Raw genomic sequence first — 19,019 nt, forward strand, 5'->3', positions numbered from 1 at the left:
AATAGATATTTTAGTTTTAAGGGAGTTGAGATAAAGACTCAGTCATGAACTTTTCGCGTGATGTCGGTTCAAAAGGTCAAATAGCGTCTTCTTGCTCCTGTTTCTTATGTTCTAATGTACGATGGAGTGAGTCAGTACAAGCGATGAAGAGATGCAGTGAGTTGTGAATCTCCAGAATTTGTTGAATGATTAAGCCTTCTCCGTGATCACTTTGCACAAATGGCATCTCACCCTTGCTTTTGTTGTTATTTTTATTAGGTTATTGGATATATGTATTAATTGTTTATTAAACTCATTGTAGAAATTTATGGCTGGACTTCAGCACCTTAAGTACCTTTTTTGATGACATGATCATTGTTAATTTAATGGCAGTCGGCCTCTTTAATTTAAAATGTTCATTTTTGCGTCAATGTAGTAAATTATTCGAGATTGAAACAATTTTGAATTTTAATAATTACAATGTTTTCTTATATTCTCTTTTTTCTTTTTTTCTTCCCTCAATATAATCTTTCTTTCTCTTTATTTCCTTTTGAATATCTGCTTTGACTCTAATTCCCCTGATTTCCTTGTCCATTGTTCATCTGTTTATTTCTCAATGCTTAAATCTAATTGGCGAAGAGGGGAGCAGGTTGTGGGTCCCATTGTTCACTGAGGTTCCAGATGTCCATTGCCCACATTGCACTATTATTAGCTCATGTTCCCATCAAGTTATGGCCCAAAATGTTTTTGAGCCGATGGGCTTGGGTGAAGCCTGTTTAACAATGCTCATAGCAAGATGTCTTGCTGTGACAAGAACTGGTCCACTATTGTAAATGGAAAGCTGAACATTAAAGAGACCTCAATATGTAGCTTCAGTTATCAAAATAAAATATATCTGATGCATTTCAATCAACTGAAGGGAAATATGCTGAAGATGGTATAAATCTATGGGCTAGGGTCACCTGAAATGCTAGTCATTCCAATAATGCTGTCAAATCCTGGGGTGGCACAGTGTCTCATAGAACCAGGGACCTAGGATTCGATTCTAGCCTTGGGTGACTGTCTGACTGGGTTTCCTCTGATAGTCGAAGGATGTGCAGGTTAAGTGGATTGGCCATGCTAAATCGCCATAATATCCAGCGTTCTGTAGGCCAGGTGGTATGTGTAAGATGTTCTTTGAAGTATTGGTGTGGACTCGATGGGCCAAATGGCCTGCTTCCACACTGTAAGGATTCTATGATTCCCCTCAATGAACAATAACTTGCTTTTGTATCACACCTTTTATTGAGCTTAATTTAATACGCCGCCCTCTCACCAATATTTTTGCTGGTTTACAAAGCTGTAATGTCCTGGAATCAGAGCTGACCCTAAGGACAAGGAGGAGGCTTTGCAAGTTACCATCAACAAGCTAATCTGGGCTTCTACCATCTAGAAAGTCAAGAGAAGTCGATCCATGGGAACGTTACCATCGTCAGTTTCCCTCCAGGTCAATTCACCATTACTGGAACTTCTTCCCTAACAGCACCGTCAATGTACCAGCACTTAGATGGACTATAATGGTTCAAGAAAGCAGCTTACCATCACCTTATCAAGGGCATCTAGTATAGGCAATAAATGCTGGCCTTGCCAACAATGTCTACATGCAATGCAAGAATACAAAAAATATAGCCGGTGATGAGGAGTGTAGCAGGTCTTAATTTTACAGTCCATATTTGGAATAACTCATTGATTTTATGCTTAAAGATTCACTGCATCTACACAGATTCTTCGTAAAGATTTTGACTTGAAGATGACTGTGACCTTACTTGATAGAGTACTCTCTTTTTCTTTTATCTCAATTACAGCATGCGACAGTAATCATTGGGGCCCACATTGTAACAACCGCTGTCAGTGTAAGAATGGAGCTCTGTGTAATCCCATCACTGGAGCCTGCTTTTGCACTCCGGGGTACCAAGGTTGGCGATGTGAGGAGGTCTGCAGTGTCGGAACATATGGGAATGGATGTCATTTAAAATGCCAGTGTCAAAATGGGGCAACATGTGACCATGTGACTGGTGAATGTAAATGCCCACCGGGATACACTGGTGCATTGTAAGTACAGATTCTATCAGACACTTACTCGTTTATTTTCAGGAAGATAACATCTCCATTTGTAAATGGTATTGATAGAAAATGTTGTGTGCACATTTGAAGCTCAATGTTGCTGGTTTTCTTTTTTGTTTCAAGTGTTTGTTTTCTTTAGTGATAGAAACAATATTGCACGCAATTCCTGACACTTTGATAAAGCATTATGTTTACTCATGGAATTATGTTTCACCACAGAATCACAGGATTGTTACAGCACAGAAGGAAGCTTTTGACACATATTATGTCTGTGTGAATTGTCCAAGTGTGTATTTCACTAAGTACAATTTTACCAACTTCCCCCTATAGTATTACACATTCCTCTTTTCAAATAACAACCAAGTTCTCTTTTGAATGCCTTGATTGAATCTGCCTTTACCACGCTATCAGGCAGTGCATTCCAGACCTTAACCATGGACTGTGTGAAAAATTTGTGATCCATATATGAGTGGGAACAGTTTGTGCGAATACGGGGAAGTTTAGTCACTTTCCATCTTTGTTTGTATTTCATGTTAAATCTGTAACTGAAATTTACTGTTACATTCTAAATTTTAAATAAGCACTCAACTAGAGTGCAACTGAAGTTCATTAATTAAGGAAACTACATTTAACTTGTCTTTCTAAGATTACAAAGGGATCAACTGGGCAAATGGGCTCAGGAGTTTAGTTTGGATAAATACAAGGGAGAGAAGAAAGACTTAAAAGGGATACGAAGGATAGTAGATGCAAGAACAGTTACATTTAAAAGACATTTGGACAGGTACATGAATAGGAAAGGCTCGAGGGAAATGACCAAACACAGGCAAATGGGAATAGTTTGGTTTGGGAAATTTGGTCAGCATGAATGAGTTGGACCAAAGGATCTGTTTCTAGCTGTGTGAATCTATCTGTAGATAGGCCCAAACTAATGTATCATGCACAAAATGTAACAAAATCTTCCAGTTATGTTGTTAGTTTTGTATTGCTCCCAGCAATCTGCAACATTCAGAGCACATTATAGGAAGATGATGGCCCAGTGTCATTATCACTGGACTGTTAACCCAGAGACCCAGGTCAATTTCTGGGACCCAAGTTTCCATTCTGCCAAGGCAGGTGGTGGAATTTTAAATCAATAAAAATCTGGAATTAAGAATCTGATGATGACCATGAATCCATTGTTGATTGCTAGAAAAAATTGTCCGGTTCACCATTGCCTCTTTAAGGAAGGAAACTGCCATCCTTGTCTAGTCGGGCCTACACGTGACTCTAGAACCCATAGCAATGTGGTTGACTGTTCACTGCCTTGCGGATATCTAGGGATGGGCAATAACTGCTGGTCCAGCCAGTGAATGGAGCAATTGTGAGCTATTCAGTAGTCAGTCAGGACAGTTCAGGGTCACTGAAGAACAATTTGTTGGGCGCAAACCAATTAGTTGGAGAAAGAGGCAATAAAGGGGCAGACTCATCTTTAGAAGTGTGGCAGCTAGCTGCGCTTCTGGGAAGGCTGCTGAACTACACAGGTTCTGTAAAGGCTGACCCAGTGAAGAGTAAAGAGCAGTTGCCCAGCTCTTGCAGTTCAAACAAACTCAGGAAGGAATTCTAAGATTTAGTAGGCATCTAAGAGTTGAAGTCTGGATTCAAAAGACATCCTAGGCAGCTTAGAAAGTGAGAAGGTCATTGGCTTAGTGTTGGGGAAACCCTGTGGTGTTTGGAAGAAACATTGATAATTCAGTTAAGTTGGGAGGATGTGGATTGAGGACAGCACAAGCAGTATTTGCTTAGTGTAACAGAGCAAGACTGGAGTTCAGGAAAAGCCCACAGGCAGGACTGGCTCGATGAAGCTAGCTTTGTTGAAGAACTGGAGTTATGTTTGTGAATGAGTACAGCAGTGCAGTTTTAGGAATCTAGAGGTGCATGGACCCAGAACAGATGGATGATTGATTAGAACAGGAACAGTCATTAAAACAATTAATGATGGATAGCCCCTGAGAGGGATTTTCAAGGCCAAATTGGCAAAAATGGTGTACTGAGATTTGATGACCCCCAAAAAATTGTTCTTCAGAGACCCTGAACTGTCCTGAGTGACTGTTGAATAGCTCACAATTATTCTCCTCACATGCTAGACCAACAGTTATTGCTGGCATTTATGTCTGGAGGGAATTAATGAGAAATCCATGGGATCTGTCTTGATCATATTTGCTACTTGATATGCACAGTGTGGTGTTCGATCACAGTATACTACTCATATTTACTACATGTTAATTTTGGGTGTTAAATACAAGTCGTATATGTTTTAAAAATGATGTCATTCTTCTAACTTTTGAGTTAGCTTAATGTTTGTTCAAGGTGTGGAATCTTATGATTTTATCCTTGTAGCAATTGCCCAGGGTCTTACCTTTTGTCAACTTCAAAAACACAGGTTATTGATCCAAAACCAAATGTTAACATAATTTGGTGATCTTGTCTTTGGTTGTTACATTAAGTTGGTGGTTTGATCTGAGATCATAGAATCATACGGTACAGAAGGGGCCCTTCAGCCCGTCAAGTCTGATCCACCAAAAATATACTACCACTTTTCCGCACTAAGCCCATAGCCTTGAATGTTATGTCATTTCTTGTGCTCATCCAAATATTTTTTAAAGATATTTTTAGAGATTTCCTACCTCAACCACCATCCCAGGCCATTCATTCCAGATTCCCACCACCCATTGAGTGAAAAGGTTTTACGTTAAATCCCATCTAAATCTTCTGCCTTTTACCTTAAAGTTATGCCTCTTTGTTAGTGACCCTTTGACTAAGGGAACTATTTACCCTGTCTGTGCTCCTCAGAATCTTATACACCTCTATCATGTTTTCCCCGTCAACCTTCTATGCTCCAAAGAAAACAACCTAGGCAACATCCTGATTAATGTCCTTTGCACCACCTCCAGTGCAATCTCATCCTTCCTATAGTGAGGTGACCAGAACTGCACATGATACTGCAGCTGTGCCTAACCAAAGTTCCAATAATCTAATGTGGTGGTCTTCTGCAGGATCCTAACAGCGCAAATATATAAATACAGGCATCTCAGTGTGACGTTGAACAGATTGATGGGAGTTGGGCGAGTGGTTGAGTACGAACGTAGAACAGCACAGCACAGTACAGGCCCTTCGGCCCATGATGTTATGCTGACCTATTATCCTACTCTGAGATCAAATTACCATATGTATCCTACATTTTACTATCACCCATGTGTCTATCCAAGAGTCGCTTAAATGTCCCTAATGTATCTGACTCCACTACCACCGCTGGCAGCGCATTCCACACACCCCACCACTCTCTGTAAATACCTACCTCTGACATCTGCCCTATTCCTTCCTCCAATCACCTTAAAATTATGCCTCCTCATAATACTCATTTCTGCCCTGGTAAAAGTCTCTGGCTATCCATTCTATGTATGCCTCTCATCACTTTGTACACCTCGATCAAGTCACCGCTCATCCTTCTTTGCTCCAATGAGAAAAGCCCTAGCTCCCTCAACCTTTCCTCATAAGGCCTGCCCTCCAGTGGAGGCAACATCCTGGTAAATCTCCTCTGCCCTCTCTAAAGCTTCCATGTCTTTCCTATAATGAGGTGACCAGAACTGAACACAATATTCCAAGTGTGGTCTAACCAGGGTTTTACATAGCTGCAACATAACCTCGTGGCTCTTAAACTCATTCCCCTGCCAAATAAAGCTGACACACCATACGCCTGCCTAGCAACCCTATCAGCTTGGGTGGCAACTTTGAGGGATCTATGGACATGGACCCCAAGATCCCTCTGTTCCATCACACTGCCGAGAATCCTGTCATTAACCATGCATTCTGCATTCAAATTTAACCTTCCAAAATGAATCATTTCACACCTTTCTGTGTTGAATTATATCTGCCACTTCTTTGCCCAACTCTGCATCCTGTCAATATCCTGTTGCAACCTGCAACCTACAACAGCCCTCCACTCTATCCACAACTCCATCAACCTTTGTGTCATTGTCAAACTTACTAACTCACCCTTCCACTTCCGCATCCAGGTCATTCATAAAGGTCACAAAGAGAAGAGGTCCCAAAACAGATCCCTGCGGAACACCACTGGGCACCGAGCTTTCATTGATTACTTTCCGTCTACTTTCATCCTCTGCCTTCTATTGGACAACCAATTCTGTACCCAGACAGCCAAATTTCCCTGAAGCCCATGCCTTACTTTCTGAATAAGCCACCATGTGGAATCTTATCAAATGCCTTACTAAAATCCATATACTCCATATCCACTGCTCTACCTTCATCAATGTGTTTTGTCACATCCTCAAAGAGTTAGTTGAAGAGGGGTAGGAGGTGCTGTTCTGCATTTTCTATTTTTTTTTCACCATGTAAGAATTGGTTCTTACTCTACTAATGGGGAAGAAGCTGGCTGTTTGTTGATTTTTCTGCTACATGGTTAAAGGTTCTAATCTATTTCTAAGGTTTGAAGTGGTACATGAACTGGTGATAAGATTAATACAATATATTTAAAAAGAAAATGACTGATTACATATTGAATTAAAATACTTTTAATGTTGACAGAATATGTAATTTGACATGGCTGCTGCATGTGGGAGCACTTGGATGACATTATGATTCAAAGCATACATATCTACACTAAGTTTTTGAGGTTTAAGCAGCTTCTGGTCAGATATAATAAGCCGGAGTCTGAGTTGCAGGAACTGCAATACACAGGGGAGGAGAAACATTAGCTGGGTATTTTGTACAAACGACTATTTGCTGAAGGCTCTCTGTGGTCAGGGCCAGGAGAGTAATATCATTGCAGCTGAGGTAGATAAGTGGATCCAGAGGATTGGAATGAAGGCACCTCAGTCTTTGTAATTATTCAAATGTTAGACATTTTCAGCATGTTTGCATAAGAGTAGATCTGCAGGCTGAATGAGTTAACTGACCATGGCACTGCAGTCTAGAGGCTATTCAACGTTGGAGGAGAGGGTTAGCAGAAAGGAATATAGCTGTAAGAGAGTACAGTATGACAAGGCAGTTCGACATCTTTCTCGGCAGCAAAGAATGAGAATTGAAACTACTGTGCTGCTCCTGATAAGGTAATGGAAGCAGGGTCTTTGAATCTTTGTAACACGGAGGTAATAGATTCATGACGAGCAAGGGGCTGAAAGTTATCATGGATCACTAGGAATGTCGAGTGGACAGATCGGCCATGATCTGCATGAATGACAGAGCAGGCTTGAGGGGGGCCAAGTGACCTTCTCCTGTTCTTTACTTATGTATTTGTATTTATGTTTGCAAGCTCCCTACATCTGTCCAAACACCTTGGTATTTTGAATGCCTATATCCAATCCAGCCTCCTCCTCTTCAAGGATAATATTCCTAAAAGCTTCAAACTGCCTTCAATGTCAGAAATCTTTTCTCTACTCTCTTCAATGCCTTCATATCCTTTCTAAAATGTGGCAGCCAGATCTGATTGAAATTCACTATCTCAGGCTGAACTAATGTGTCTTGTAGATTTAGCCTCCTTGTTCGCATACTCTGTACTTCTATTAATAGGAATTATGATTGTGCCTCCTTTATGAACATTATTTCAACCTGTCCTGGCACCTACAGTGACCTAAACACATTGACACCCATAAGCCTATATTGCTGAAGGGTCTAGGCCCGAAACGTCAGCTCTTGTGCTCCTGAGATGCTGCTTGGCCTGCTGTGTTCATCCAGCTTCACATTTTATTATCGTAGCCTATATTGCTGAATCTCTTTTAAAATTGTACCTTTCATTTAATATTAACATTCTTCCTAACAAACTTCACATTTTTCCAGACTGAACTTCATCTGTCATTCATCCGTGCTTTCCATCACTTATATTAATTTCGAACTCTTTTGTCACCCAGGAGCTCTGAGTTTGGTTACTTTTTTCAGAATTTTTACCACGTTCAGAACCAGCAGAATACTTGACCATGAGATCACTGATTTGTGATCGAGTTGAAAAGTTTATTTAGCACAAGAGTCTGAAACACAATAAACTAGGCAACAATTATTAAGTTCAGACAAGTCTTGCTTCCTGTTTCAACCTTGGACGTTGGAGCGTGCTGACTCAGCTTTAGCCATTCTGACATTGTCGTTCTTCCCTTGATGATAGTTATTACTTGTCTGCTGCATTATATGGCGCTTGGCTTATTCCGTTAAAACCATGCTGAGCCCCTCCTGCACCATCTTTATGCTGACTTCAATATCCGCAGTGTTTGGAGTATTACTGATTGAAAAGTAATGTGACTCACTTGGGTCTACCTTGGTTGGCAAATAGTGTGCAGTATCAAGTGGGAACTATAGTATCAACTCGAACTCTAGATGAATGACCCCTTAGATTGAATAAGGGATAGGATGTGACTTAAATGCTTTGTTTTCTCATATTTATTTCGACAGTTTACAGGATTATAATAATGATTACGCAAACAAAATGCTTTGATTAACAAAAGCTGCCTTTGGCTGTGATCTAATTAACATGGGACTCTTTTAAGCATTCAAAAAGAATGTGATTTGGAATGATCTACTGTTTAGGATCAATATCTTGAAATCAAATAAATGCCTTCGGGTTTCTATGAATAAAACTGTCAGAATGTTTACGGTGATCAGTGATAATGATTGGTTTTCACTTTCTCTCATCCACTGGCTCATCTTTGTGTATGAGTATTGATCTTTCCAATTATCCAGCTGTCTACAGATCTATAGTGAAATAACCCCACAGACGCTGGCATCCCCTCACCAAGTCACCTTTTATTAACAGGTGCATAGTACTTCACTCTAGTCCAGCTTCCTCAGAGCCAGCTCTCAAATGAGCAGAAACTCTGACATTCCTGATTATATCTGTCAGCTAGGACTCTCTGATTGCACCAGACTAACAGCCCCAATCAGGAAATTCATATACTATGAGGTCCACCTGACTGACCCAGTCACAATCACTATAGATATACTTTTCTTTCCACACACTGGATACCACTTTAAAGGGAACAACACACAAATGGACTGAGTATCTCCTACTGTGGTGCATGATTGTAAAAGCAAATGAGATCTTAAAATCACAAAGTGTGAAGCTGGATGAACACAGCAGGCCAAGCAGCATCTCAGGAGCACAAAAGCTGACCTTTCAGGCCTAGACCCTTCATCAGAGAGGTCTCTCCGGAAAGCAGACAAGGGTGGGGATGGAAAAATGTCTTGGGTGGTGGGGTCTCTCACCTTGACTCCCTTGTCCGCTCCACACTGCCCTCCAACCCCACCACACCCGGCACCTTCCCCTGCAACCGCAGGAAGTGCTACACTTGCCCCCACACCTCCTCCCTCAGCCCCATCCCAGGCCCCAAGATGACTTTCCATATTAAGCAGATGTTCACCTGCACATCTGCCAATGTGGTATACTTGTATGCATTGTACCCGGTGTTGCTTCCTCTACATTGGGGAAACCAAGCGGAGGCTTGGGGACCGCTTTGCAGAACACCTCCGCTCGGTTTGTAATAAACAACTGCACCTCCCAGTCGCGAACCATTTTAACTCCCCCTCCCATTCCTCAGATGAAATGTCCATCATGGGCCTCCTGCAGTGCCACAATGATGCCACCCGAAGGTTGCAGGAACAGCAACTCACATTCCGCATGGCAACCCTACAGCCCAGTGGTATCAATGTGGACTTCACAAGCTTCAAAATCTCCCCTTCCTCCACTGCATCCCAAAACCAGCCCAGCCTGTCCCTACCTCCCAAACCTGTTCTTCCTCTCACCTTTCCCTTCCTCCCACCTCAAGCTGCACCTCCATTTCCTACCTACTAACCTCATCCCACCTCCTGGACCTGTCCGTCTTCCCTGGACTGACCTATCCCCTCCCTACCTCCCCACCTATACTCTCCTCTCCACCTGTCTTCTTTTCTCTCCAACTTCGGTCCACCTCCCCCTCGCTCCCTATTTATTCCAGAACCCTCTCCCTATCCCCCTATCTGATGAAGGGTCTAGGCCCGAAACGTCAGCTTTTGTGCTCCTGAGATGCTGCTTGGCTTGCTGTGTTCATCCAGCTCCACACTTTATTATCTTGGATTCTCCAGCATCTGCAGTTCCTATTATCATTGAGATCTTAAAATGTCTGATTGTATCATTGATTTTAAAACAAGGTATAAATTATCTTTGATAAAATCTTATTCTCTTTATCTCAATGTTTTGCACTTGTCATGGCTCATATGGTAGCATTATCAGCTTTATTTTCAAATGTTGTGGGTTCAAGATTTACTCCTGATACATGAACACATAATTTACATCAACATTTCAGAGCAGTTCTGAGGGGGTGGTGCATTGTCAGAGATGCTGAATTTTGGAAAAGACATAAGCTCGAACAGTTCATCCACTTCACCAACACCTTCCACCCCAACCTTCAGTTCACCTGGGCCATCTCCAGCACATGCCTCACCTTCCTGGACACCTCAGTCTCCATCTCAGGCAACCAGCTTGTAACTGATGTCCATTTCAAGCCCACCGACTCCCACAACTACCTAGAATACACCTCCTCCCACCCACCCTCCTGCAAAAATTCCATCCCCTATTCCCAATTCCTCCGCTTCCGCCGCATCTGCTCCCACGATGAGGCATTCCACTTCCACACATCCCAGATGTCCAAGTTCTTCAAGGACTGCAACTTTCCCCCCACAGTGGTCGAGAACGCCCTTGACCGCGTCTCCCGCATTTCCCGCAACACATCCCTCACACCCCGCCCCCGCCACAACCGCCCAAAGAGGATCCCCCTCGTTCTCACACACCACCCCACCAACCACCGGATACAACACATCATCCACCGACACTTCCGCCATCTACAATCCGACCCCACCACCCAAGACATTTTTCCATCCCCACCCTTGTCTGCTTTCCGGAGAGACCACTCTCTCCGTGACTCCCTTGTTCGCTCCACACTGCCCTCCAACCCCACTACACCTGGCACCTTCCCCTGCAACCGCAGGAATTGCTACACTTGCCCCCTCACCTCCTCCCTCACCCCTATCCCAGGCCCCAAGATGACTTTCCATATTAAGCAGAGGTTCACCTGCCCATCTGCCAGTGTGGTATACTGCATCCATTGTACCCGGTGTGGCTTCCTCTACATTGGGGAAACCAAGCAGAGGCTTGGGGACCGCTTTGCAGAACACCTCCGCTCGGTTCGCAAAAAACAACTGCACCTCCCAGTCGCGAACCATTTCCACTCCCCCTCCCATTCTTTAGATGACATGTCCATCATGGGCCTCCTGCACTGCCACAATGATGCCACCCAAAGGTTGCAGGAACAGCAACTCATATTCCGCTTGGGAACCCTGCAGCCCAATGGTATCAATGTGGACTTCACCAGCTTCAAAATCTCCCCTTCCCCCACCGCATCCCAAAACCAGCCCAGTTCGCCCCCTCCCCCCACTGCACCACACAACCAGCCCAGCTCTTCCCCTCTACCCACTGCATCCCAAAACCAGTCCAACCTGTCTCTGCCTCCCTAACCTGTTCTTCCTTTCACCCATCCCTTGCTTCCACCCCAAGCCGCACCTCCATCTCCTACCTACTAACCTCATCCCACCTCCTTGACCTGTCCGTCTTCCCTGGACTAACCTGGCCCCTCCCTACCTCCCCACCTATACTTTCCTCTCCACCTATCTTCTTTTCTCTCCATCTTCAGTCCGCCTCCCCCTCTCTCCCTATTTATTCCAGAACCCTCACCCCATCCCCCTCTCTGATGAAGGGTCTAGGCCCGAAATGTCAGCTTTTGTGCCCCTGAGATGCTGCTGGGCCTGCTGTGTTCATCCAGCCTCACATTTTATTAAACTGAATTCCTGTCTGCCGCTTTAGGCGGATACAAAACGTCCTGTGATGCAAATTTTAAAGCAGCACAGTGAAGGTTCTTCCAGATGTCCTAGTCAATACTTGTGTCTCAATCAATTTGACTGGAGATTGCCTGGTGATTGTTTTTTTCTTTGTTGTCTGTGGGAGTTAATTATGTGCAAAGTGACTGCTGTGTTTCTGACATTGCATCAACAATAACATTTCAAGCAGCACTTTGCTGGCAGCTTTGGGATGTCCAGCATTCACAAAAGGTGCTATGTAAATGCTTGCTCTTCCTTAGTTGTAAAATGTGCCTGTTTGCTGTATTTTCTTTGGTTTTCTAGTTGTGAAGATCTGTGTCCACCGGGCAAGCATGGACCTCAGTGTGAGGAGCGATGCCCTTGCCAGAATGGTGGGATATGTCACCATGTGACAGGAGAATGCTCATGTCCCCCTGGATGGATGGTAATGGATGGTGTTTAATTAATATATAACACAACCATATATCATTGCACATGCTTCATATGCACAGCCTTCACCTTCTGTTGTCATTCAGTTCTTGGAAAAGTTTCCATGTTTAAAATGTCAAAGTTATATAAAAATCACAAATTCCCACGTTAACATTTTATAATGTGACTTCCTGACGTAGTTAGTTGTCTTTATAATGCAAGAGTCAAAGTGAACAAATTGCCTTTTGAACCTTTTTTCCCTTGGTCCTTGCCGCCACATATCCTTTATCCAAAATAAACTTTGAGACAAATTCAATGAAACACGTACTTCACAACAACATGATAAATCATATCCACTGGATTGTTATCTATGCCTGTTATTAAATCCAGTAAAGTTTTTACTTCTGAGGTCATTCCGAACATTCTGTCTCATACTTATACTTATGCCTGAAATAGTGAGCCTGTTTAATCACAGGTGATTCTGTTTGAATGCACAAACCTACGACTTAGAAGCAAGAGTAGGCCATTCAGCCCCTCAATCCTGTTGCCCTATTTAATAGCATGGCTGAGCTGAGAGTAAACTCAAATCCATATTCCTGCACACACTTTTTACTTTTTACCTCCCCTTGTTGAATTAGAATCTACCTCTGCCATAAAAAAAATTCAAGGACTCTCACTCTCTCTGGAAGAGAATTCAACAGACTCTGTCATGGGGTAATTTTACCATCTTGTTTTTCTAACTCTGCCTTCCATCAGTGCTACTCAGGAAAACTGCCCTTCTTCTCATTCCCCAGAGTTGGGACAATTCCCAACTTGTCTTGGATGAAAGTGCCTCGGAACTTGGGATTCCCATTCCACAATAGGAGGGGTGGTTTTTGGTTTTAATTATGGCAGGTTGTGACTCGTGTCTCCCACATCCTTTCACTTTGTCGTTCACCCTCCATGCAAACTCACTCAATATCCACATCAGCCTTCAGGACCTATGCTGAAATTGAATCAATAAAGTTCTAAGTATCCATTGCAGATTTTTTTTTTAAGAAAATGCTCAAATTCTTAAAACCGTAATTCCTACACTTACATTCCTTCAACTAAGTAACCCCTTGGAAAATGAAACTTTTATTCAACTGCTGAATCTCTGTTTTAAAAAAAAACAAGCATTAGAATACAGAATCCCACTTCAGATAGTTTAGAATCACTTGGAGTAGTTCATCAAATATTGAAATGGTAGACACCCCACTGTTATATTTAAAGGTTCTGAAATCAGCCATGTAGCTTCAGTCTAAATAGCCCTCAGCTTTCCATACAGTTAGGACAGGACAGGACACATGAGCAAACTGATTTTTTTTCTAAATATTCAAGGGCAGGAGATTTAATTCCATAACAGATTGACAGTTATTTTTGATAGTCACTTTTGTTAGGGCACATCTGAATATTTAATCTTCAGTTGCTTCTATCATTTAGACTAATTTGAAATTAAAAAATTATCTAAGTCTAACAATGAGCAAAAAAAGACAAACAAATGATTGACGTGCTTAACTTTTAAAGGGAACAGTATGTGGCCAGCCTTGTCCTGAGGGAAGATACGGAATAAACTGCTCACAGGAATGCCAGTGTCACAATGGTGGCCAATGTGATACAGCCACTGGTCAGTGTCAATGTGGAGCTGGCTACACAGGGGAGAGGTAAGGGAACCTTTCAACACTGTATTCATAAGCTAACAATCACAGTTATGTATCTTTACATTCTGTGTAAACCACTCCATGGTCTTGTCTCTAAACACAACTTTAACCTCATCCATCCCTTTAACCTACAAAATTTGTGTTACTCCAGTTTTAGCCCTTTCTTCACACTTGATTTCCATCACTCCCAGTGGTAACCATGTCTAAAGAATTGGAACCTCCTTCTTAAAGATCTCTGTCCCTATTTCTTCTTACAAGACACGCCTTGAAAGCTAACTCGTTGCACCAAGCTTTCAGTCAGCTATCTTCTTCTTATCTAATCTGGTGTCAAATTTTATTCTGTGAAGCACCTTATGAGGTAAAAGTGCCATATAAATTCAAGGTTCTGTATGGGTTTTTCAAGAGGTTAGTAGATAGTAATTCAGAACAGCTAACCAGCTTCAAAATCAATTCACCTTGAAGTCAAATAAACAGTTCTGAAGTTATTGTTAACAAGATGGTAACAAGCTGACTGATTCCTCGGGTGGCAAGAGTGATATATGAAGAGAGACTGGATGAGTGAGGACTATATTCATTGGAATTTAGAAGAATGAGGGGAGTCTCACAGAAACCTATAAAATTCTAACATGGCCAGACAGGGTAGACACAGGAAGAATGTTCCTGATGACTAGGGAGTCTAGAATTAGGGGTTACAGTTTAAGGATGTGGCCTGGCCCACTTAAGACTAAGATGAGGAGAAAGCCACAGATAGTGGCTGAGGCCAAAACACTGAATGTTTTCAAGAAAGAATGAGACATAGTTCTGAGGGCAAAAGAGATCAAAGGATATGGGGAGAAAGCAGGGACAGATTACTAAATTGGATGATCAGCCATGATCATATTGAATAGCAGAGCAGAATTGAAAGGCCAAATGGCCCACTCCTCCTATTTTCTATGTTTCTGAGCTTGCTTCTGCTTTTGTCTAATCTGATAGAATGGTATATTTCTATGATTATATCTATTATTATAGCATGAAATGCTAAGGAATAAAATGTCCAGTTTAAGTCTTATGATAGGGTAATACAACTCATAAAAAGACAAAACAAAGTTTGCTGTCAAAAAAAGGACTAGTTTAGTACTGATCTCCAGTATTAATGTGTAAATGATTCTCTAACTCATGATAGGCAGGAGGTGTCCTTTGAAATGTGAATTCGTGTAAGTTTCAAGATGATTTATGCTAATCGGCTATTACTTTCACTGATAAAGCACCCTACTCCAAAGTCCCGCAAATTTCATCAAGTTGTAACATTAGCTCATCAATTTCTGATTAAACCCATAACAGTAAGCTTGCTTTATACTTAACACGGTAAGAGGATACATTTGTTTCCCAACCTCTGCTGCCCAGAAAAGGAACAACTTAATCTAATTCCTTCAGCTGGTAAATTGTTGTTAGAGATTTTTATTTATATATATTTTAAACTGGTAATTTTTACTTCCTTTTCTGTTTTTTTTTCCCCTCTCTGTCTTAATCCACTCTTGCTTTCTATCGCTTTTTATTACTCTCTCTGTATTTTAATTGATTCTAATTCACCCCATTTCTTTTAGTGTCAACAGTGGTTCAGCAAGTGATACTCTTGCTGGTGAGTCAGAAAGTTGTGAATTCAAGTTCTACTCCAGGAGATGAGCACATGCTGATATTTCCAGTTCTGAGGGAGTATTGCACTGTCAGAGCTGCCACCTTTCAAATGAATTATAAAACTGAGGGCCTGTCTGCCCCTTAGATGGGTATAACGGATCCCGTGGCACTATTTCAATGAAGAGAATCAGGATTCTTTTTTAGTATCATGGCGAGTAATAATCCCTCCATCAATATCACCATAAATAAATGAACTAATTACCACAAAGCTGTCATGCTGTTTTGCTCTGCACTAATTACATTAAAACAGTAACTACATGGCAAAATTATTTACTTGAATCAAAGCCACATTGGGACATCTCCAGGTTATAAAAGACAACCTAAATACATGTTAGTTCTCTTTTTCTCAGTTCTTAAATCTAATTGGTTGAGGAAATTAGCTTACACTTCTGTTGTTCATTGAGTTCCCAGAGGTTCAATTGTCCTCATTGGAATACCGCTATCAGGTTACAGAGCCAAAGGGTTACAACTGAAAAACATACCTGAGCTGAAGGGTAAGGCCTGACTAACAGGGCTTGGAAATGGCTCACCCCAGGAAAATCTCAGCTACAGCTAAAGACAAGGAGATCCAATTACCCAGAGAATGCAGTAAGCAAAAGCCAAAAAAACTGATCACTGGAAAGAAGTAATGCCTTCTCCCTGATGCCTATGGAACTGAATGTATTACAGTTCAAGCTTAGTATTAGCATTAACGTGTTTGCAATACCGTACCTGGGCCACTTGTTAAGTTGTGGAACATGTACTTTGTAATTTTACGAAGTAAAACCTGCAAACATTGTCTCAGTCACCCATTATTTTTAATCAACTGATGTAAACTTAACAGGGTGGTCAATGCAGTTAGGTGGTTCAGCCTTAAAACGCACCTCCAGTTGTAAAGAAATCTTCTTTATACTTCTAAAAGGATCTGCTCGGCAGTGTAGCTATTACTGGGAGTATTCCTTGCTGTCATTTCCATGTAGCTTATCATGTAGCTTCAAGATATGTTTGCATTGGGGTTTAATGAGGTTAAATAACCAACAACAAAGCTGATTCATATACTTCAGCAAACTCCTCATCTGCTTTCTGGTACTGTACCTTTATCAATTACCTTATATCTATGTGACTTCTGATTGCTGACCCTCTTGCCAGTGGAAACAGTTACACTTTATTTGTTCTTTCAAAACTCTTTGTAATTATTTTGCATCAGTCAAGGGAGAGTTTAATGCAGAATATCTGAGTCTCAGCTCTTTATGATGAGCACCTTCTAAAGCATAAGCAGGACCACAGCAAGTTGCATTTATGCCGTGCTGTTAGGCCAAGTTTGATCTCGAATTAAAAACTATTCACTAACACAGAGTTAAAACTGGACTCATTAATGTAATCCCAAAGCATTCCTCAGGAATATTACCAAGCAAAATTTGACACTGAGCAACATGAGGAAATATTAGGCAAGTCAATAAACCTGGTCAGTGAGATAGGTTTTAAAGTATAGCTTAGAGAAGGATACAGAAAGTGATGGAGGGACATCGAGAAGGAATTGCATTGCTTATGACTCAGCGGCGGTTGGCTGCACCTCTGATGGTGGACTGATGGAAAGCAGGTGAGGGACAGAAGGCCATAACTAGAGGACCATAAATATCCAGGAGGACGCGAGGGCTGGAGCAAGTTACAGAAATACGAAGGAGCTGAGGCCATGGTGGGATTTGAAAACCAGCAAGAGATTTTTTAAATTTAAGTGCACATGGTTCATGTTGCACAATGACTTATATCAGTGATAAAGAAAAAAATCTGAGTTCTCTCTCAACTTGCATAGGAAGTGAGCTGTTGCTATCTAATTTAATCACAAGCTTTTTTGCTTTTATTCTAATTTATTGTTGGTATGTTGGTGCCTTTGGCCAAACTGTGTTGAATGCCAATTGCTAATTACCCTGAGGCGTTGGCACTGGTATACTTCTCTAAGCAGCTGCACTCCTCGTGGTGAGGCAAGCACTTCTCAATATATTTTGTTTTTGTATTCTTACTCTTTTCAGTGTTAAGTCAAGTATTTTGTTCCTTTGCAGAGAGCAGATGTTGGATGAACATTTGTGTTTAATTAGTTCCAGATGACTCATCTAAAATTACATTATGGATCAAAAAAAACAAGTTTGGGTTATTTAAATGCAAAAAAACTTTCTATTTATTCCTTTTAATGTAGTGATTCATGATTAAATGATTCAAACATTGCAGCTTTTGATAATAGATTGCTGAAGCTCTGCAGCAAAACCACCCATGTGTGCTGTGGTCATGTCGTTTCAATGCTGCTAATTATCTGGCTACTGCAACCATTGGGCTTATGAACTTTAGGTTAGATATTTGTTTCAGTCATGACTCAGTGGGTAGCAGTCTCAATGACCGAGCCAGAAGGTTTTGGGTTCAAGTCTCACTCCAGAGACTTGAGCACACAATTCCGGTTGATACTCCAGTGGCAATATTGATGCATTGCACTAATTGTTAGAGTTGCCGTATTTTAGATTAGATTAGATTCCCTACAGTGTGGAAACAGGCCTTTCGGCCCAACAATTCGACACCGCCCCTTGGAGCATCCCACTCAGATCCATCCCCCTATAACCCATACACCCCTAAACACTACGGGCAATTTAGCATGGCCAATCCACCTGGCCTGCACATCTTTGGACTGTGGGAGGAAACCGGAACACCCAGAGGAAACCCACTCAGACATGGAGAGAATGTGCAAAGTCCGCACAGACAGTCACCCGAGGCTGGAATCGAGCCTGGGTCCCTGGCGCTGTGAGGCTGCAGTGCTAACCACTGAGCCGCCCGTTTTGGATGAGGTCTGTTATGTACTTTCTGTTATATGCTTTCTTAGGTGCACATCAAAAGATTCTGGGTTACTATTTCAACTACGAACAGGTGACTCTCCCTGTTATCCTACTGATATTTATTTCAACACATCAACATCAGTGAAAGTAGATTTTTGGTGGTTTTCATGTTGCTGTTTGTGGGTACTCACTTTGTGCAAATTAGCTTTGACTCCTTCAGCAGCAAACTGAAAATAGATTACACAGAACTTCATGCCACCAAAAATTAAATGGATTCATTTGGTTAAAGAGGCAGCATTTATCCAGAATTATTGATCTTCCATTCACCTTATGTTACACAATGAAACCCTGAGCTATGAAAACTTTCCCCTCATTGATCATAGCAGCATTTTGTAAAATTACTACTACTCCATGCATGCCCAAAATAGTTAGTCTATTAACAGGGTGTGCACACTTTATGATGTTTTTGTTCTTTTCCTGTCTTGAATAA

General features: G+C 41.7%; 1 protein-coding gene across 2 annotated transcripts in view; it reads left to right on the forward strand.

Annotated features, from left to right (window-relative positions):
• The window catches only part of megf10 (multiple EGF-like-domains 10), a 165,590-nt gene that overhangs the window by 83,915 nt on the left and 62,656 nt on the right, over positions 1-19,019 (forward strand). For both annotated transcript variants that reach the window (XM_048527988.2, XM_048527989.2), the window contains exons 6-8: positions 1,824-2,070; positions 12,274-12,394; positions 13,924-14,060. In XM_048527988.2, the coding sequence (XP_048383945.2) occupies positions 1,824-2,070; positions 12,274-12,394; positions 13,924-14,060 (505 nt within the window). The remainder of the gene's footprint in view (positions 1-1,823; positions 2,071-12,273; positions 12,395-13,923; positions 14,061-19,019) is intronic.

Source organism: Stegostoma tigrinum, chromosome 3, assembly GCF_030684315.1.
Source record: "Stegostoma tigrinum isolate sSteTig4 chromosome 3, sSteTig4.hap1, whole genome shotgun sequence".
In the NCBI taxonomy this organism is placed as follows: domain Eukaryota; kingdom Metazoa; phylum Chordata; class Chondrichthyes; order Orectolobiformes; family Stegostomatidae; genus Stegostoma; species Stegostoma tigrinum.